General features: G+C 45.9%; 5 protein-coding genes across 5 annotated transcripts in view; 4 read left to right on the top strand and 1 right to left on the bottom strand.

The window, feature by feature from the left end:
• M421DRAFT_74131 (uncharacterized protein) overlaps positions 1 to 1,195 on the top strand; it is a gene marked incomplete at both ends in the record, with an annotated part of 5,089 nt that extends 3,894 nt beyond the window's left edge. Inside the window, one exon of the mRNA XM_033597011.1 lies at positions 962 to 1,195. Within this exon, the coding sequence (XP_033444148.1) occupies positions 962 to 1,195 (234 nt within the window). The remainder of the gene's footprint in view (positions 1 to 961) is intronic.
• Positions 1,196 to 10,009: 8,814 nt separating this feature from the next.
• Positions 10,010 to 12,277, top strand: M421DRAFT_404884 (uncharacterized protein; the record flags this gene model as incomplete). Its single annotated transcript, XM_033590282.1, has 3 exons — positions 10,010 to 10,440; positions 10,531 to 10,867; positions 10,986 to 12,277. The coding sequence occupies 3 exons, from the start codon at positions 10,010 to 10,012 to the stop codon at positions 12,081 to 12,083; spliced, it is 1,866 nt and encodes a 621-aa protein (XP_033444147.1). The 3' UTR covers positions 12,084 to 12,277.
• Positions 12,278 to 13,290: 1,013 nt separating this feature from the next.
• On the top strand, positions 13,291 to 14,343 carry M421DRAFT_74222 (uncharacterized protein; the record flags this gene model as incomplete). The annotated part of the gene is made up of 1 exon (XM_033597015.1): positions 13,291 to 14,343. The coding sequence occupies one exon, from the start codon at positions 13,291 to 13,293 to the stop codon at positions 14,341 to 14,343; it is 1,053 nt and encodes a 350-aa protein (XP_033444146.1).
• Positions 14,344 to 15,915: 1,572 nt separating this feature from the next.
• M421DRAFT_303967 (uncharacterized protein) lies at positions 15,916 to 16,742 on the top strand. Its single transcript, XM_033589138.1, has one exon. It carries the CDS (start codon positions 16,204 to 16,206, stop codon positions 16,639 to 16,641), a length of 438 nt encoding a protein of 145 aa, XP_033444145.1. The 5' UTR covers positions 15,916 to 16,203; the 3' UTR covers positions 16,642 to 16,742.
• A 102-nt stretch (positions 16,743 to 16,844) lies between these two features.
• M421DRAFT_74059 (uncharacterized protein) lies at positions 16,845 to 18,104 on the bottom strand (the record flags this gene model as incomplete). The annotated part of the gene is made up of 1 exon (XM_033597005.1): positions 16,845 to 18,104. One exon carries the CDS (start codon positions 18,102 to 18,104, stop codon positions 16,845 to 16,847), a length of 1,260 nt encoding a protein of 419 aa, XP_033444144.1.
• Between the last annotated feature and the right edge of the window lie 3,666 nt (positions 18,105 to 21,770).

Here is a 21,770-nt window from a genome sequence, read left to right as displayed (position 1 = left end):
ATTAGCTATATCTGCCACCTCACATAGCTGGGGCGCAAATCCTCGCGAATCAAGGTTAAGTATATACTAGACAATTGTCTGCTCCTCTGGTATAGTAAGTTTCTAGCAATTAGCGCGTACGTCTAGTTAAAACGTGATATTGCGAAGGCAATTAGAGACCCGCTGATAAGGTACGTTCAACGCTCTAGCAGCGCTGCAGATACTGCGAAATTGGCCAGCATAGAAGGCCTAGATAGTAAGGATAACTCTGCCTTCTCTAGTAGTATTCTAAAGTTGTTGTTGTTGAGGCATGTTGTGTTGGGGTAAAAGGTGGCTGTGCCAAGAGAAAGTGGCTGGTTTGGTGATATGGCCGGCTCGGTGATAATCTACGTTATAGATAAGGACACCTAGAACTTTAATAAGTCTAGCTTTATAATAGGCAAGATATCCTCTTAGCTTATTATTATAGGCTTAGAGAAACCTAGGAAATAGAAGAAACTACAGCCTAGTAATTATAAGTAGGTTACCCTAGTACAAGGCATTGCTGTAATAGGGTGTTGTAACGGTCTAGACTCTAAAGCTAAAGAAGAGCTAGAGCTAGCCGGTTACATTAGCTTAGCCGGCTTGGCTTAAGCTGGATATATATTATCTACGCAGTTAACTAGACGTCTAGTTAACTTGTGCATGCTTTTTAGCAAAAGTTGTTAGGAAGTAGATATCCTTTATTGGCCTTTGGCCAGACTACTACAGGTGTATTATCCTACCCTTCCTTATCTTTGCAGGCAAGGTCCTAATCTCCTCCTAGTTTACTAGTCTACCTTACAACTAGGTTGTTACAGTCTCTCCTACTAGCTAGACTAATAACAACGTTGTAATAGCATAGCTTAAGCACTTTAACACCTATACAAAGGTAACCTCTGCTAGGGCATATAGGCTGCTTATTATTAACGGCTATGAGAGCTACTGCTTAATAGAATTCTAGGACTACTGCAAGGAGAACAAGATTATCACTCTCTGCATGCCACCACACTCATTGCACCTCCTGCAGCCTCTTAACATTGTCCCATACTCGCTGTTGAAGCGCCACTACAGTAACAGGATCTTGCTCTTAGCACGCAGCCACATCTACTATATTAACAAAGAAACCTTCCTACTAGCCTTTAAAGTAGCTTTTAAGAGGACATTTACACTAGAGAATGTTTGCGCAGGGTTTTAAGGCGCTAGGCTAGCCCTGCATAACCCTAAGGTTGTGTTATTAAAGCTTGATGTACAGCTACGTACGCCAACGCCACCTGCACCAGGCACTGTCGCCTAGGAGGCGCAAACACCACGCAACGCCCGCGAGATAGAGGCGCAGTCAACACTGATCCAAAATCGCATGCAAAATCATTATAGGTCACTAGCAAGTTTATTAGATAAGTAGGTTAAGTAGTTAAGTAAAGGCGCTTAATAGATAGCTTATAATATAGTGTTAGTGTAGGAGGAAATAGGCTACCTATAAGACACTATTACTACACTTATAAAGTGCAAGACCTATAAAAGGTGGTTTATACGCGTAGAGGAGACTCTAATAGTTAGTAAGGTATCTAAACTAGTTGCTAAAAAGGAGGGTAGTAGTTATAAGGAGGGTAAGACGCTTGTAAAGAGGGTGCGCGCAGAGAGGCGCTGCGGCTGTTGCAGCAAAATTAGGCATAACTCCTGCACCTGTAAGGTAGAAATTAAGGACGTAGATAATAGCAACACTTCTAAATAATATTATAATGTTATGTGTAGTATTGTAATTTATTGTAGTGCTGCGCTGCACTGCTGCGTAGGCGCGGCGCGGGTGTTTGGTGGACGACTCACTTGGGTGAGCGACTCGCTTGTGAACCACGTTATACTTTTATTATATTAATATACTACTAAGTCTCCTCTTTAAAATAAGCTATTAAATAATATTATAGGCCTATTAATAGAATAGTTATTAAATATAGAAGGTTTTAAGCTTAATATTCCTTCCTAAGACACTAAGTTAAGATTCTTTGCTAGGGCTCTAGCAGCCTAAATATTAGAAAATATAAGAATATTATTTAAGAATAGTAGGTAAACTAAGAATTCTTCGCCTAGCCCTGCATCTTCAGCAATGTGTGCTTGTTAGCAGGTGCTATGTTGTGTGCTGTTGCAGCTGCTACGTCGTGTGCTGTTGCAGCTGCAGCTTGTAACAGAGTAGGCGCCCTGCCCTCGAAATCAATACTACGTGACTTCTCTGCCTATACCAAAAGGTAAGCACAACAATACTTAAGCAAGTATTCGTTGCGTAGTATAATATATATAGACAATAATAGTGCTAGCCAGCTAGCTTTGCCTCTAGCTGCTATGAGCGCTATGCCAGGTGTCGTGTTCGTGCATAGTCGTTACACAGCTGATATATTGTGTGCTGGCGCAGCTGCAGCTGCTATAGTGTGCTGTTGCAACTTCAAAACACAAACCCTCTAACAAACAAACCTTTAACGCTTTATAACTTGCGTTATAGTAGGCCTACAATAATAATTTTTTGCTTATTTTAAAGCTATAATTTCGCTCTATCTATACATAAAATTTTGCAATTTTTAAATATTTAATACTAGTGCTAGTAGAACTAAGGGTAGCTATGCAATAACATTATAATATTATTTTAAATTTATTAAATATAGGTACTTAGTATTTTAGCTATTAGTAATATTAGCGCGAAATTAGGGCTATTAGGCGTAAATTAGGGCTGTTAGGGCTGTTAAATAGCTATTGCACAACTATGCCACAACTGTCAGCAACAGCCAGTCTGGGCTGGATTTCGAAAAACTTTTCCCTTAGTAAGCACATACTCTGGCTCACAGTACGAGCATCTGACACTAGTAGTGCAGCATTAACGCAACTTTAAGTAACGTACCCCACGGGCGAAAGAATCAACGGGCGAGAGAATCACTATTGCCAAGCCCCCACTAAACTCCACCCTATTATGCCCTAAAACAACCTAAATTAGCACTGCAAACTGCAGTACAGCCGGTAAAATTATTTAGAAACTATTTCTAACGTACCTCACAGGCGAAAGAATCAAGAGGCGAGAGAATCACTTTTGCCAAGCCCCCACCAAACTCCACCCCGTTATGGCCTATGTAAAGAAAGTAGGGGAAGGACTAGACTACTTTCTTCCTAGTCTAGAAGGACCTAGACAAATCTAGACTAGCTTTGTCTAAATAGGAAGCGTATAGCTAAATAGAGGTAAGGTAGGGTTATGTAATATAATAGACAAGTTATTATATTAGATACTAGGTAGAGATTCCTAGGCTAGGTATAGAGCAAACAGAGGGGGGAGAGCTAGAGGTATTTATGCTTCCTCTCTTCTGTCTATATTTCTAAGTAGAACATTCTAGACTCCTCTACATTAGGAAAAGTTTTTCAAAATCTGGCCTAGACTAGCTGTTGCTAACAGTTGTGGCATAGTTGTGCAACAGCTGTTTAACAGCCCTAACAGCCCTAATTTGCGCCTAACAGCCCTAATTTTGCACTAACATTACTAATAGCTAAAATACTAAGTGCCTATATTTAATAAACTTAAAACAATATTGCAATATTGTTGCATAGCTACCCTTAGTAGTGCTAGCACTAGCATCAAATATTTAAAAATTGCAAAATTTCACATACAGATAGAGCAAAATTGTAGCTTTAAAATAAGCAAAAAATTATTATTGTAGGCCTACTACAACACAAGTTATAGAGCGTTGAAGGTTTATTTGTTAAAGGTTTGTGTTTTGAAGTTGCAACAGCACACCATAGCAGCTGCAGCTGCGCCCGCACACAACGTAGCAGCTGCAACAGCATACAGCATAGCACCTGCTGACCACAACACACACACACACACACACAGCAGCAGCGCAACAGGAGCTTGCAGGACAGGCAGGCCTAGGCTTAAAATTCTTGGTTTACCTACTATTCTTAAATAATATTCTTATATTTTCTAACATTTAGGCTGCTAGAGCCCTAGCAAAGAATCTTAACTTAGTGTCTTGGCAAGGAATATTAAGCTTAAAACCTTCTACGCTTAATAACTATTCTATTACTAGGCCTATAATATTATTTAATAGCTTATTTTAAAGAGGAGACTTAGTAGTATATTAATATAATAAAAGTATAGTTTATTAAGCAGAGCTACTATTGTAGCAGGATTAGGAGTTATTGTGGCCATTGGAGCCATTAGGACTGTTGGAGCTGTTGGCTCAAAATTAGCTCAAAATTGGCTGGACATTGAATGCACATTGAATAACTGTTGTAGGCCTACCAGTCCTACTGTTGCCCACAGTACAATGCCACGATTTCCCGATTTCGACAATGGAAAAACTTTTCCTGATGTAGGTAGGTCTACTTTATAATCTATGCTTAGTATTACTATATATACAAGCAAGATTATTTAGGTGTATGCGTAATTGTATATGTTAGCATCTTATAGAGTAGGCTACTCTATTTATAAGCAGAGGGTCTAGAACATTTCTAGTTACTAAAAATAGAGAACAGCATATCTTAAGAATAAGAGGAGGTACAGGCTTTGTAAGCAGACTATTCTAATCCTCTCTTTTGGGAGATTATAATGACGATGCTAAGGTAAGCATGGCGCTATACCTAAGAAGGAAATACGCTGGAGAAAGATTATAAGAACAAAGTCTCATAACTTTACAGCCTAAAACAACCTATATTAGCGCTGCAAACTGCAGTACAGCCTGTAATATTATTCAGAAACTACTTCTACCTCTTTCTTACACGTTCGCACGTTATGCCCAGTCTTACTGCACCATCCACAGCGCCTTTAGGAAGGCTCACCCACTTCAGCGCGCACCTGCTTCTTTGCCTTCTTACCATCACTACGCGCCCTAAACTCTTTTAGAGCTATTAATTACTAGCCCTCTTTAACTATTAGTGTACCTTCTTTCTTAACCTACTTTCTTTTATGTAATTTTTGTTGTATAGCTGCCTTATTAGTAGCTTAAAGCTTAGCAATCTCCTGTTGCGCCAACACTAGCTTATGCGCAATTATAGCTGCCCCCTTTAAGACCTTCTTAAACGCTTTAACTATAGAGGTAGGCAAGCTATATATATACCTCTAAATCCTTGTCTTTACAAGCGTTAATTGCAACCTAAGTTTAAGGGTGTTGCTTAGGGTTTACAACTGCTAGAGCTTGTTATAGACAGGTAGAAGTAGTGATAGCATGCGCAGCTTTACATCAAGGCTGCTTATAACCTGTTCTAGGTTAAATAGGACTAGTCTAGCGCCTTAAAACCCTCCCTAGAAATTCCTAGAAGTAATCATAGCATTATAGCGCGTATAAAGCATGGTAGGAACTCTACCTTTGTAATATAGTTAATATAGTTACGTATAACGTACTCCACGGGTGAGTCGTTCATACAGGTGAGTCGTTCATACTGCCAAGACCACACCAACATTCTACTTCACAACGCAATGCCTCAACAACAACAAAAATTTAAGCCCTTTAAAGAAGCTGCAATACAGCTTGCGCTTCAGGCAGTTAAACAAGACGCGACGCTCACTCTGCGACGCGCTGCAGCTATATATAACGCGCCTTACAACACGCTACGCGATCGATACGCAGGACGCACTGCACGAGCCAATTGCACGCCAAAATCACAGAATATGGATTAGACTGAGGAGGATGTGATTGCTGAGTACATACTTGAGCTGGATGCTAGAGGATTTGCCCCTTAATTGGCTGCTGTAGCTGATATGGCCAATTCTTTGCGCGCTAAGCGTAATATAGCCTATGTTGGCATAAACTAGCCTAATACGTTTATTAAGCACTGCCCTAGCCTCTAAGTTAAGTTTAATTGCAAGTATAACTATAAGAGAGCCCTGTGTAAGGACCCTAAGGTTATTAGGGGCTAGTTCTGCCTAGTGGAGAATACTAAAGCTAAGTATAGCATCTAGGATAATAACATATACAACTTTAATAAGACAGGCTTTATAATAGGCTAGATATTAACAGGAGCAGTTGTTACAGGCTTAGAGCGTAGCAGACAGCCAAAGGCAGTGCAGCAGGGCAACCAGGAGTGAACAACAGTTATACAGGGCATTAATAGCACAGGATAGGCCATTCTACCCTTTATTATCTTCAAAGGCTACAACTACCTCTCTGCCTAGTACAAAGAGGACAATCTGCCCTATAACTAGGTTATTAGAGTCTCTATAAATAGATAAACTACTAACTAGCTTAGTCTTAACTAGTTAAAGCACTTTAATGCCTATACAAAGACACGCACCTAAGGAGTGTACTAGCTGCTCCTTATTAACAGCTATAAGAGCCACAACTCCCTAGACTTCTAATAATACTGCAAGGAAGTAAATACTATTACACTATGTATGCCTCTATACTTATTACACCTCTTACAGCTACTAGATATAGGTTGTTTTTCCCCTTTAAAGAAGGCGTATAGGAGCTAAGCTAAGGATCTTATATGCAATAGAATTACGCATATTACTAAAACTAAGTTCCTACTATGCTTTATAGGCGCCTATAAGGAGTTATTTACTCCTAGCAATATCTAAGGAGGCTTCTAAGGCGCTAGACTAGTTCCCTTTAAGCTAGAATAGGTTATAATAGGTCTTAATATCTACCTATATACCCTACTATTACCTACTATAGAAGATGCTCCCTAGTAGTCCTATACCCCTAGCAATACCCTGTAAATAGGGTTGCAATTAATACTAATTTAAGAGAGGATTTAAAGGCATGTAAGCAGCTTACTAACTTTAATAGTTAAGGCCTTTAAAAAGCTTGCTAAAGGCGCAGCTATAGTAGCACACAAGCTAGTGTTAGCTCAAAAGGAAATCACTAGGCTTTAAGCAGCAAATAAGGCCTCCACGCAACGTAAATTGCATAAAAGAAAGCAGTTATAGCAGGAAGGGGTCCTAATAGCTAAGGAAGGCCTTTAATTAACTACTCTAACTAAGTTTAGGGCGTGTAGTAATAGTAAGAAGGTAGGGAAGTAAGCATGTGTTAAAGGAGGTAAGGTAACCTAAAGATACTATAAATAGTGTTATAAGGTAGGGCATAACTTGTGCATGTGTAAAAAGGCTGTAGAAGCTGTTGCTAAATAATATTACATGCTGTACCAGTGTATACAAGGCCAAAGTAGGCCAATGCGAGCCATAATAGGGTGGAGGTTTGGTGTGGTCTTTGTAACGACGCAGGCAAGAAGAGAGATATCCGGAATAGGTGTGAATCCGCTACGAGGCATATGGGAGTGCTGGGATGATAAGAACACTAGGATATATTCTCTACACCTATAGGTCTTGTACAAAAGGATATAGAAAAACTACTCTACAATGCTACAGCTCCTTGCACCTTATATATAAGGGTTTAGTGGTAGTTTAGTGTGAGCTTATGCTATGCGACAAGGGCCATGGTCATAAGTTGCTAGAACCGTATCCTAGTGGTATCGGGTCACTGTTCGTAGAGCGTTGTTACAGTCTTGGCAGTATGAACGACTCACCCGTATAAACGACTCACCCGTGGAGTACGTTAAGTATTTTAGCTTAGTGCCTATACACCTTCTTTAAAGCAGCAAAATAAGCCACATTAAGGGGCTGTGTAAGGTGTAATAATTAGGGAGGCAAATAGAGAGTAATTATCTTATTATGCTTATAGTACTGCTAGAATTTAAGAGAGTTATAGCTTTAATAACTATTAATAATAAGTAAATAGTAGGTGCTAATAGTATGCTCCTTTGTATGCCTGTTAAAGTAGTTTATCTAGTCTATACTAAGCTTGTTTGTAGTCTAGCTATTATTAGAGACTCTAATAACCTAGTCTTAAGGCAGATCCTCTTCTTTATACTAGGCAGAGAGGTAGTAGTAGGCCTTAAAGATAAGGAAGGCAGGAATAGCCTCCTCTTTAGCATTAATGCCTACTATAGCTGTAGCCCACTCCTAGTTACCTATCTAGACTGCCTTTAGCTAACCTTGTTATTCTAAAGCTGTAATAACTACTCCTTAGGAGATCTAGCCTATTATAAAGCCTATCTTGTTATAGACTGGCGGATGGGTACCATGTACCTAGGGTAGGGTATAGGTAGGGTATAGGTCGCACGGACGTAGGTATAGGTAGGGTAGGGTCGCACGGACCATAGGTATAGGTAGGGTAGGGTTGCACGGACCATAGGTAGGGTAGGGTAGCACGTGACTGGGTATAGGTATAGGTAGGGTAGCACGTGCTAGGTATAGGTTTGGTTTGGGTATATTACTAACCTAGTTTGTATACAACTAACCCTAGGTTGTACTAGTAGATTCTTTCGCATACACAATACTTAGAAGAAAAAGCATCTATAATTTATTATCACAGTCTATTATCACATACTTATGCTCTAAAGTATACAATAGTACAAAGTCTAGAGTAGTAACCTAGATTTTGCTAATAACTACCCATTCCTAGACCCTACCTAGCTACCCTACCTATACCTATACCTAGTCACGTGCTACCCTACCTATACCTATACCCAGTCACGTGCTACCCTACCCAAACCGTTTGGGTAGGGTACCTCATGTACCCTACCTAGTTCCTACCCATAAATCACGTGACTATACCTATACCCTACCCTACCCTACCCATCCGCCAGCCTATCTTGTTAAAGCTGTACGTGTTGTTATCCTAGATGCTATACTTAGCTTTAGTGTTAGCTACTAGGCTAAACTAGCCCTGTAGAACCTTAGGATCCTTACAGAGGGCTCTTTTGTAGTTAAAATTGCAATTAAACTTAACTTAAGCTCTAGGTGCTGCTTAATAAACATACTAGGCCAGTTTGCGCTAATAGGGCCTAGGTTGCGCTTAGCGCGCAAAGAATTGGCCATAGTAGCCACATCTAAGAGCTAGGGAGAAAATCCTTGTGTGTCTAGCTTAAGAATATATTTAATAATCACCTTCTCCTTATTGTTGTCTAGCTTCTGTAAGTTGGCTATAGAATTAGCGCGTGAAGGTTGTCCTGTGCGTTGCTTGCTTAGTGTAGCTTAAGGAACTCTATAGACAGCTGCAGCATGTTGCTAAGAGAGTGTCGCGTCTTGTTTAAGAGCCTAGAGCGCAAGCTGTATCTAAGCTTCTTTTAACGCGTCTAAATAGTGTTATTGTAAAGACATTGGTGTAGGAAGAGTGGTTTGGTGGGGGCTTGGCAAAAGTGATTCTCTTGCCTGTTAATTCTTTCGCCCGTGGGGTACGTTATATTAGCCTTATTTAGAGGCTTTTTTGTGTTGTTGCGTTGAGACATCAAAGGTAGAGTGAAGTTTGGCGTGGTCTTGGCAAAAGTGACCGGCTCGCTTGGGTGACCGGCTCGCTTGTGGAGTACGTTACAGATTAGATGATAAATGACAAGGTTATCTGGCCCCTTGCCTGTTCGAGTTGCAAAAATCAACGAAAGACGGCCACCAGGGAGCCGCCCGTCCACTCCGCGTTAAGTACCGATGCCGCTGCCAAGCAGGCCGTGCCTCTTGAAGCCTCTTGGTTGCAACTTGCCTGCGCCGCACTTCCGAACATCAGCTGAACGTTCTGACTATGTTTCGATAGCAGTTCGCGGTCTCGAAGAAAGTTGATGCTGGTCGCTGACTGCACGCCCGAGATCCAGCGGAGAGGAGCCCGAGAAAGTAACCGATGTTTGTGGTTTTGATCTTTCAAGCAACTTTGATCGCCTAGTTAGATTGTTACCGTTGGCATAGTGGACGTGATTGGGATGTTCCTGTCGTGCTTGCAGAGTGCTCCCGTTTATGCAGATCCTTCTCGCGGACAATATCGAATCTTCGGGTTGTAGTGTTCTATTCTCCCAATCAAGCATCGCCTCATGCATCCTGCAAGATGGCTTCTGTATGGCGAACATATGTCATGTCCGCTCCGCATAGGCATCTGCTGTGCCGTACCGAGCGACCAAGGCTTCTTTAAAAGCTTTGCGTGCAGCATTAGCCTTGTGAGCAGCGCCTTTGCTCAAACTTGTCTCGGACCTTTCACAAACAGGGCAGTTCTCAAGCATGTCAAAGTCATTCCTCTTCGGTATAGCCTGCGCTGCTGTCGCAAGAGCACGGATTTCTGTTCCCACTGCTTCCGTGGCACCTGCTGCTGAAACCGTCACTGCCACCTCCACCCCAGCCAACGTGCCACTCTTCAATCGAGAGACCGTCCAACTGACAGACAATGTCGTTGCCGAACTTCAAAGCAATCCTGATGTTGCGGCATTGGCTTCACTTTTCGAGTTTGGTGATGCGGACACCACCTCAGCTGCGCGCACTCGCCGAGCTCACAGTGCACAGCGCTGCAAAACAATGCCAGGAGATGCTCTTTACCCAAGCAAGTCTGTCTGGGCGCTGATCGATCTGCTACTTGGAGGCGCTCTCGAGCCTGTTGTGCCCATAGCATCGCCATGCTATCCAAACTCGACTTACAATAACTACGATGCCGAGAGGTGTGCATACCTCGTCGAAAACCAAGTAGCGGAAGAACTATAGTAAATTGGCTCATTGTAGTTTGACAAGATCGATGCTGAATGAAGTAGCTATGATGATAACGGAGCTTTGATGAATGTCTTGTACTACGGTATGACATGCCCAATTCCAGCGTCAGGCGTTGTTGCCAATGGCACTTGCACTCAGGGTGGAATCGCAGAGTATGCTGTGAAAATCAGGAACGTCGCCCAAATTCAGCTGGCCGTCAATTTGGCTCGCTCGCTGAATCTGCGACTCACCATCCGCAATACTGGACATGACTACAACGGTCGATCGGTCGGCAAGGGTGCCCTCAGTATCTGGACCCATGGACTGAAGGAGATTCACTACATCCAAGGCTACACGAGCTCGGCCTATTCTGGCCCTGTGTTCAAAGTTGGCGCCGGCGTCCAGGCCTTCGACCTTCTGCAAGCAGCAGAGAAGTAAGGCGTATCAGCAGTCACTGGAATCTGCCCGGTAATAGCCACGCGTCCTATCCATTCATACATTGTTTGACAAGCTACAGACCGTGGGCATCTTCGGTGGTTACTCGACAGGCGGTGGGCACAGCCCTTTAATGCAGCTTTTCGGTACTGGCGCGGACCAGATTGTGGCGCTCGAAATCGTGCTTGCTAATGGACGCTTTGTCACTGCTACCGAGTCAGTAAACAGCGACCTGTTTTGGGCCATGCTCGGTGGCGGCGGTGGTACCTTTGGCATCATCTCCTCCGCTGTCGTCAAAGTGCATCCCAAGATTCCTGTGACGACCTCATCCTGGACTGTGACGACTTCCGAGACGGTCTCTGTTGAGGCTTTCTGGGAGCTGTTGAGGTTCTACTGGGACAACTTTCCAGTATATAATGGTAACAAGACCTACTCGTGGGGTAACGTCATGAAGTATGCTCCCAGTAGCTATATGTGGACCATGTCTCCCTTCTTCGCTACCAATAAGACCATCGAAGAATACGAGGCGCTGGTCGCACCGCTTTCCCAGAAGGCTGCCGAACTTAACATCACGCTCGCACCCAACACCACGTATCACGACACCATGTACTCTGCCTACCAGGCCACATTTGCCACCTACGACTATCACATCGGAGGGGCTGGTGCTATTCAAGGCAACCGCTTCATCCCTACAAAGAATTGGGCGGATGAAACTATCCGCAACAAGACGTTTACAGCTTTGCGGAACGCAGTCGACAAGGCCACGATATTGGTCTGGTACCACCAGCACGCGGCTGATGAGTACGACTTGGGCGTCAATGCCGTCAACCCAGCTTTTCGTAATCTGCAGTCTCAGTTCGTCGTTGTCAATGCTGTCGCCAGCCAGACTGCTGCCGGTTGGAGGGCGGCCGATGATCAGCTGAATAGCGAGATCATGCCTCCGCTTCGTGAGGTAACACCGGGCGGCGGCGCGTATGGAAACGAAGCGCAAATTGGCGAGCCTGATTGGCAATGGTCTTTCTTTGGCGATAACTACCCAAGACTGCTGGAGCTGAAACAGAGCTTTGATCCCACTGAGTTGTTCTACGTTCACCACGGCGTGGGCAGTGAGGGTTGGAGGGTCGAGGATAACGGTATCATAGGTGTCCAGTCGACTAATGGGCCTCTATGCCGTGTCTGATGCGTCAGAGGCTGTACTATTCTCACACAAGATCAACACAGAAGAGTTAATGCAGTAATGCAATAGCATGCTCGAAGCAAACTTGAGGACGTCCACGTGTGCCTGTCTATGCAGCTGACGCGTTAGCAGTGCGTCTACAAAACTTGCGACTTCCAACTCATAGTGGGGAACAGAGGCATCAGACTCGAGATGCAGATGCGACGCGTGAAACGACGCGCTGAGGACAGACTCAGCTTTGCGTTATCTGGATCTTGGCAGTTCAAAAGGGGTATCGCTGGTCTGGCGTTGTTTTGAATGCGCGGCGAATGTCCGCAGGTTTCCGGGATGGGGGCTTGGCGGCGGAAGACCGTGTGGAATGCGGCGAAACGCTACCATGCACGCGCGGAGTCTACCCTCCGCACTCCGTCGTCGCGAGGCTCATTTCAGCCTTGACAACACGCCGAAGGAAAGTCGACGCGATGCAAAGAATGTTCCGCAGCAGAAATAGAGGCAGCGCGGTGCCCCAAGCGCGAAGCTGCTCTCGTCGCAGATGGCGATGAGGGGCGAACTGTCTGAGATCCGCGTCGCGGCTTCCGAATGGCGCTTCTGTGATCTTCCTCCACGGCAGGCACAGACGATTAGTCACCCCACATAGAACTGTCACTGCGACTTCTGACGGGCTGTAAAACATTCACAGACCTCGCCCTCCGTCCTGTTCGCCCTGATCTTTCTCCTCTTTCCTCAGCTATTGCAGGCTTCGCGTCCACATTGAGCGCTATCTCTCGGAAACTCTATCAACCGGCGCGGGATCCTTTACTCCTACCCTGCGACCATGTGTCCCTTCAGTATGTTCGTTTGAGCAACTAGAATACGCAAGATTAACAATACACAGCTACTCTTCCTCCTAATGAGGGGCCTAGTCGCTTCTCTCCCATATTTGTTAAGGACTGGCAGCCTCGGAGAAAGTCTGTGTCCAATGCATGCGAACGATGTCGGCGACGAAAGATTCGTTGCGATGGCGACACGCCCTGCTCTACATGTAAACGGTTCTCATTACAATGTGTAAGAACGCAAAAACCAAAAGAACTAGTGGCATCGTAAGTCGACCGCGTTGTCGCGCTGTCACGTGATGGCATATAACTCACACCGGTTAAGAGAACATAGAGAAGCGCTAGAGAGTCGGATACACCAGCTCGAGTCTCAGCTCGCTGCACATGTCAACGCTCCAATGCACGGCATGGAAAATATCGACGAGACAATCCTTGCAGCCGCGTCGGCAGATTTCAATTGGCAAGAGACTCCACCGCCACCGATAAACCTTGACGCCACGTTCGCGAACTCGTTCGACGCCAGCAGGATCAGCCTTGGAGAATTCGCGCAGAGCAGCGTGCCTACAATTGCGATCAATCACTGTGAGCATGTCCCCAATGTGGCATCACCGTTAGAATCACCAGTACCTTCATTCTGGTCAGGTACCACACGGGCATCGTCCCCCGACCTGCCACCCACCTCGGCTCCTTCCCAATTCGCTTCGATTCCACCACACCTCCTCGAATGCAAATCGAGCACATCGCCGCTGGAACCACATACGGCGCCGTCTTGGGAGTTCATGGCTCAGATGCAACCAGGGCAGAAGACCGCCGGACGAAGTCGAAGCCATTCGCGCAACACTTCCCACTCATCTACCTCCCTTGCGAGCGATGACCAGGCTATGTCTCCAATCCCCGAAGTCGACGATGACCTCATGCCATTCACCACGTCGGCACCGCGGTTGCCACGACAAGGTGTATTTGCACCCAGCCCGGCCCCTCCATCAACCACCTCGAGCTACACAGATCGCAGCCGCGCCGTCTCCACCATGACTTTACCCAGTCGCTTTGAGGCCGAGACTCTGACCGCTGAGTTCATGCAGCACATTGACGCCAGCGTACCGCAAGCGTACGGCATGGCCGCAAACTCATTTGCGCAACTGTGCGAGATGGTGTATCCAAATTCCCAGAAAGCTTCTCCGTCAGTTCCAGTTGCGTCCATGCCAATGGCTAGGTTCCACGTCTTCATGGCCATGGCCACTGGGATGAAGCTGAGGATCAAGGACAGCCCAGAAAGCACCAATGCTCTCCTTGACACCTGCTACGACCTAGCCATGCAACAGACCACTGCGTCAACATTTTGGCAAGAGAACGGCGGCATCGAAGCGGCGCAGATACTTGTTATCTTCGCAGGTATTCGCAAAACCCCCAATTGCGACCCCGCCCCTCTTCAACATTCCTTTACGTGGTAGATATGAACCTTTCACGTCCTTTATTCTCGTTTTGATGTTAGATATCCCTCCTGGGTGTGTTGAGTAAACTACTCCAGACCACACATGGTCAGTACCCCAATCTATGTAGGAAGGCATCCTGCAACGCTTAAATATTCATGAATCACGGCGGCATTCCTCACGAGAGACGAGGACGAAGTCGAAGTCGCGGTGGAGAAGTCTAAACTAAAAGGTAGAATATGACATCTTAGCACCTGCCTCTGCCTGGAAGGTCTTACTCCGGCCCAATCTGCAGCCTGCTTCGTTGCTTATATCTGGTACCAGCACATCCTGTTCTCCCTCTTCTCAGGACGCCGTTCTGTATTCTCTTTTGTTCAGAATGGCATCAAACGTCTTGTTACTCATTCCATGGCGGAGGAAGGAGCTCTCAACAGCACGGAAGCCTGAACAATCAAAGCAGTACATGAACGAGCGCTCGGCCTGTCTATTTTAGGATCCCCCGAACAAGCGGACATATTACCCAAAGCGTTGTACGACTACGGTCATGGCTTAAAATTCCACATTGACATCAATTCAGACCCCAAATTATTCCACTTTCCTTGAGAGTTCATTAAGAAAGACATCACGGACTTGAGGTGCTAAAGCGTTTTGAGGAAGTGTATATGAAGCTGCTGATACAAAAGGTAAAAGAGGACTTGAGACTGGGGCCTTGGACCTAAACGGCGGGAGATTGCGGAAGATGGAGAGTGGCTTTGTGTGGATTCACTTTATTGAGCCCTAGAGCCTATGCTATGTTATAGATTTTGTGGAAACTGGGAACATTACGACGAAGAAACTGTGAAGAAAGTTGACGAGCTGCATGAACAAGAGACTGAGGAGGAACGAGAAGTCAAAACACAGGGTAAAGATCCAGATATTGAACCTGGATCTGGAGTGCCGAGAAAGAGGAGGCGTGACAGTTAGGATGGGGATTACGCGAAATCTGGCTTGAAGATTGACCCCAGCGCGTTTACTCGGTTGAACTTCTGCTTGGTGAAGAGTGGTAAATCTTAAGACTCGCTGAAGGGTCGTCTTGGGCCCGCCCAGAATATAGCCACGCAAAGAAAAGATTGTGGGATAGGTGGCATCTCGTACAACGCAATTTTCTCAGTGCAAATCTCATTCTTCCAACTTTTCGATTCCAGTAGGTTCTCTGTCACCGTATGTCAGCACGTAGCGTCTGAGACCATTCACGCAGGTTTGGCTGGTTATTGTTCGGCGAATTGAGGATCGGGCGACACTGGGTCTTAAATAAGTATGCTATAGTGACCATGTTATACGGAAGGGCGCTTAGGCTTAGACATTGCACCCGTCACCAGCACACAGCAGCCCTGGCCGGTTTTGTCAATCAGCCTTATGGAGCTGCTCATTGCGAAACTTGACGACAGACTTTTGAGACCGCAGCTGGCAGTCAGGCACGATACCGAAATGAGGATCAATCAGGTTTGATACATCTGCTCAGTCTGCTCTTCTGATGGTGCTGTATCCGTTTGGCCGTCCGCGACCCACCTTGACACGTGTCGACCCACCACGATGCAGATACACCGCTATATGCCGCACGTTCGCCTCACATGTGCATATATTGTGAGAAATACTAGTGAAAATAAACTGGCTGCTGCAGAAGTGCTTTGATCTATTTGTAGAACCTCTTCACACCAGAAGTCGACATCGATCTCGCAGTTTCACACCTCACCTTCGACTGCGATCTCACACCCAACGAATCTGCAAGCAAGCACAATAAAACCCAAATTCTTGACCCCACCGGTTCATCCAGATTGCACGGTGCTACAGCTGCTCCACACTTTACCCGAGCTCTACCCAAGCTTTGACACCATCGCAAGCATGTCCTTGCACGCCCGCCAACCCACCCTCCTCCGCATGGTCATGAACCCGTCCTGCGACTCAGCACCCTCCACACCCACAAAGGCTTCCACAACCCCGACGTCATTAGACACAAGCCCGAATAGGACAGAGCTCGAACCCACGCCACTCCTCCTCGCGCTCGACATGGTCGCTGAGCGCAAGCGTCTGCGGAGCCGGAAGGACTCAATTCTGACGGGCGCTGAAGAGACCCATGTGGAGGACCAGAAGGAGGAGGTTGATCAGGAGAGGAAGATTGAGATGATGGAAGAGGATTTGGGTGACGGGAAAGAGGTCATTATTCCGGTGAAGGAGGACCTAAATCAGCTTGCGATTTTGGGGCAGATCATCAATAGCGGATTCTGGAATGGGGTCGAGGGGGTGAGGAAGGGTGTTTGGGGGCTTGTTGGGTGGACCTAAGTGGTGTCGTTGAGCACTTACGGATGGACGCTCCATGTATTTGGGAAGACAACGACACAAAGCATAATTGCATAGGACATGACGTTAAGGATAAGATTTGGGAAATGTAATCATCTTTCGTGCGCTATGGCGCATCACTATACTACAATTGATATCGTATCGACATTACTCCTTCCATGCTGACAGTTCTCTAGGCGAGAGACTTATTTCTTGGTATCCTCCTTAGCTTCCTTTGCCAAGCTCTGTGCCTTGTCGCCATGTTTCTTCAGCACCTCAGTGACCTCAGAGACGGCGTCCTTGAAGATCTTCTGCGCCTCGTCGCCATGGTTCGATGCCGCCTCCTGCAGCTGCTGGAGCTTAGACATGATCTGTTCGCCTCCGGGGATCTTGCTCATGTACTGCTCAGCGTACTTCTGGATGCCGTCGAGATCGTAGCCGGACTGCTGTGCCTTGTCCTTGGCCTGGCTTGCGGCGTCCTTGACGTATTTCTCGAGGTCGCCTGTGTCGCCCTTCTCGATGGCAGTCTTGACCTTCTCGTACAGCTCCTGAACATTGCCGGACTTGAGGGCGTCCTTGTTCTCCTCAACAAGCTTCTTGATCTGAGGGTTCTTCTCAAGATAGGGCTTAGCCTGCTCCATGCCCTTGTCCCATGCCTTATCACCGAGCTGCTTAATCTTCTCGACCTTCTCTTGCACGACGCCCTTGATCTTCTCAATGTTGGCAGGGCTGATGCCGGTCTTGACAATGTCGCTAATCTGCTTCCATGTCTTGTCGACTTCCTTCTTGGCCTCCGGGCCGTACTGGTCACCCAGCTGCTTCAGTGTGTCCAGGTTGCCGCCAACTTTCTCCTTCAGCATGGGGTGATTGTCCATGATTTGCTGGGCGACGTCGCCAGAGAGGTCGGCAATGCGGCCAAGGTGCTTCACGAGTACCTGCCATGCCTGCTGGGCGGTGAAGACACTGATGTCACCTCCCTTCAGAACATCGCGGAGCTCGCCGTAAGCCTCACGAACGATTGAGTCGACTTCGTCACCGTGCTTCGCGCGGACAGCATCAAGGTCGTTGAAAGCAGAGTCTACGTATCCCTTGGCGCCGGGGATAAAAGCAGCGTAGCTCTGTGCAGCGTTGCGCAGCCACTCGAGGGCCTCGTTAGGCTCGGGTGTGTTCTCCTTGATCTTCTGCGTGGTTGAATTGATGTAGTTCTTAGTCTGCTTGGAAGCTGCTACCAGGTCTCGGGCACCAGACTGTCGGTAAAAGATATAGCCAACAGCGACAGCGGCGGCGGCACCTGAGACGGCGCCGATGGCAGCTTGTGACCCAGCGCCAGAGTTACCGGAAGCTGCTGATTCAGTTGACTGGAAACGAGGCTTCTGCGCACGGAACTGAGGCTTGACGTGGGCGGCAGGGCGAGCTGCGCTGCGAGCTGCGAAGCGCGCGTTCTGCATGGCTTGTCTTGAGTACATCGTATAAGATGTGTGTGGATTTGCAATTGATCGACGAAGTTGATGGAACTGGAGCTCGGATATCTCAAACGAATTGTAGTGGTAAGTTGACGTCGAGCTGGAGCTTTGAGAGAGCAAACGTAGTCCAAGCAGCAGAACTCCAAGAGTGACGTCACCATGACGGGCTTGCCAATAAAGCGGTTCTGGTGTAGCGCCTGGAGCGTGCCTAGTTGCACGCTCCAGGCGCTTTGGCCTCTTGTTCAAGGCGCGCATCTTGCACCTTCTTTGGTGACCAGCACATCGCTCCACCAGTATTATCAACAGGTGCTTAAATAGACTGGCGGATGGGTAGGGTTGGGTAAAGTATAGTCACGTGATTTGTAGGTATAGGTAGGGTAACGTACTCTATTATCGAGCCCGGTCATATCACCGAACTAGTCAAAATCTGCCAAGACTAACACAACTCCACACTTTACAGTATGTCTTAGCAATATTACAACTTATTGCTTTAACACAAAGGGAGACTTTAGCTTACTCTCTAAGCCTATAATACTATACAGTTTTAGAGCCATTAGGCTGCTGCTGCTGCGTTTAACACTAACCAGCGCAGACTCTCTAAACGCGCTAACGTAGATTATCACCAAGCCAGCCATATCACCGAACTGGCCACTTTCTCTTAGCACAACCACCTTTTACCCTAACATAATTGTCAGATAAGAGCGAGCGGCGAGAGGTCGGATCTGCGCAATCAAGCAGGGACCTGTCGTGCAGCCAATCAGCAGTTGCCAGGTCGATTAAGCGAGACCTTGCAACTCCTGATTGGCCCGCACACCGGCGGCCGCGAACAGCGCTAATTCCCCCCCACTTCAATCCTGTAGCAACCAGCACGACGCCACGGAGGAACACCATCGCCACGATCATCAATAAATCATCATACCACCTAAGATCTTGTTAAGCACATACTCTGGCTCACAGTGCGAGCATCTAACAATTAAGAGTCTCACTGCTGCAACCTCACTGCTGCAACTGAAATGGCGCAACCAACGTACCGCGACCCAACAACAGTCCTCAGGGACCAAGCCGACTGGACTGGCTGGCTCGCGCAGCTACAGGCGAGATGCCTGTTGCGCAACATCTGGGACAAGATCAACCCAAAGACAACTACACCACTACTATCAAAGCCACTCTTGCTGAGGGCTCCAACTAGGCTGGCGGAATGGGTATACTCCAACGTCCTTCGTGGGTACCCCCCAAAACCTTATCAATAATACATGGATTCTAGCAAACTAGGGCTGAAAAGAAAGAGAAAAACCACCTCTACATTTTTATAGTAGAAGGTTTTGTTATAACTATTAAACTGCACAAGCTAGAGGCTAGAAAACGTTAAAAAAGGGGGGGTACCTAGCAAGCATACCCATTAATAGGTATACTTTGCTAGGTAGTGTTAATAACTTATCTAATACTAGGCAGAATCAGCTAATTCTTTTTTTATTAGAAGGCGCAATACTAGGCGCTTCTATTGAATAATAGATTATGTAAGCGTATCTCTGCTAGTTAAGAAGCTATAAGCCAAAACGTAAAAAAGCATACCCTACCCATCCGCCAGCCTAGCTCCAACCATTACTAACTACGCGCCAGCCACAAACACCAACATACTATTAAGGCTAACTAAGCTATTAATAATAGGCTAGAAGGCATTTAAGGAAGACCTTAAGTATTACAAAGTACTCCTTAAATAATACAAGAACAATTAATACAAATATAAGAAGGAGGAAGCAAGCCTTTAGCACATTATTGTGTTTATCTAGTTAACTGTGTCACTACATCTACTGCGCACATGCTGTCTTCCTAAGAAACTACTGCAACAGTGGATTACAGACCTACAACTTACTGTTAGGGTTAATAAATAAATTAAACAAGAACAAGCCTAAGACAGATACCTCTTAGCACTTAAGCCAATAAGAAGCACGTCACAATGGGATACCTGGCTAGCTAAGTATGACTAGGCAGCTACAGAAGCGGAGACGTACAAAGTCGCCAAATTATCACAATTAAATGTGATAACAAAGGACTTCCTAACAGCTGTGAACAGGGTCGCGCCTATGTGGGCTACAAGCTTTCAAGATAGTAGACGCTTTAAATCTAGTATAACGTACTCCACAAGCGAGTGACCGGCACAAGCGAGTGACCGGGTTTTGCCAAGACTACACCAACACTGTACCTACTTTGCAACATTACAGCACACAACAACAATATATTATACTATACAGTATATAGAACTAGTCTATAGTACTCTGCGCATCTTTACTACATGTTCGCGCGTTGTGCCCTGTCTTGCTACATGTGCCACAGCGCCTTAAAGACTGAGTGCTCCCATTAACACACAACCTCTTCTTTGCCTTCTTCCTATCACTACAGGCCTTAAACTCCTTTAGAGTAGTTAGCTGCACTCCCTTAGCAAAGGTTAGAGTCCCCTCTTGCTGTAATTACTTCCTTTTGTGTAATTTACAACGTGTAGCAGCCTTATTAGCTGCCTATAGGTTAGCAACCTAGTTGCGCACTAAAACTAGTAAATGCGCCATTAGCTCTGCGCCTTTAGTAAGCTAATTAAGAGCGTTAACTATAGATGTTAGCAAGCTATTAGTATATCTCTAAATCCTCTCTTAAATTAGCTTTAATTAAGACCTAAATTCTAGCGTATTGCTTAGTGTTTTAGACTCCCACGTACTGTTGTCTACAGTAGGTGGTGTTAGCGTGCATAGTTGTACTTCAAGCTTTGATATCACAGCTTCTAGGTTAAATAGGACTAGGCTAGCACCTCTAAATCCTCCCTAGATATTACTCTCTATAATTGAGGCGTCAAAAGCCGCTTTGAAGCATGGCAAGAACTCAAGTTTAGTAATACGCGTGATCTTGCTACGCATCAGCCACTTGGCTTGGTGGCCATAGGCCTTCTTTAACAGAGAAAAACAGCCCACGTTAAGTGGCTGCAGTAGGTGCGACAAGTGTGGAGGCATACACAGGGTAATAATCTTGTGTTCCTCGCAGTACTGGTGGAATTCGACTAAGTTGTGGCTCTCGTGGCCGTCCAGAATAAGCAGCTGATAGCTGCCAACAGTGCGCGCCTTTGTGTGCTTATTAAAGTGCTTCAACCACTTAACTCTAAGCTTGTTATTAGTCTAGCTGTTATTAGAGACATTAAGAACCTAGTTGTTAGGTATACTAGGCTCCTTGTACTAGGCAGAGAGGTGGTGCTTGCTAGAGAAGATAATAAAGGGTGGGATAGACTAGCCCTTCGCGCAGATGCCTTAGATAATGCTAGTCTACTCTCAGTCGCCCTGCTACACTGCCTTTAGTCTCCCTTAACACTTAGAGCCTGTGACAATAGCTCCTGTTAATATAACGCCTATTATAAAGCTAGACTTATTAAAGTTGTAGGTGTCTTTATCTTATATACTATACTTAGCTTTAGTATTCTCTACTAGTTAGAACTAGTCCCTAATTACCTTAGGGTCCTTACATAGAGCTCTCTTATAATTATACTTATAATTAAATTTGACTTTAAGCTCTGGCTGACGTTTGACAAAGTTGGCAGCCTAGTTCTTGCCAACATGGGGCTGGTGGCGCTCAGCAAGCAGAGAATTGGCCATATCCTCCACATTAGCAAGCTGGGGCGAGTATCCTCAC

Source organism: Didymella exigua (assembly GCF_010094145.1).
Source record: "Didymella exigua CBS 183.55 unplaced genomic scaffold M421scaffold_45, whole genome shotgun sequence".
Lineage (NCBI taxonomy): Eukaryota > Fungi > Ascomycota > Dothideomycetes > Pleosporales > Didymellaceae > Didymella > Didymella exigua.
The sequence above is the reverse complement of the archived record's forward strand: the minus strand, read 5'-3'. Positions and strand labels throughout refer to the sequence as shown.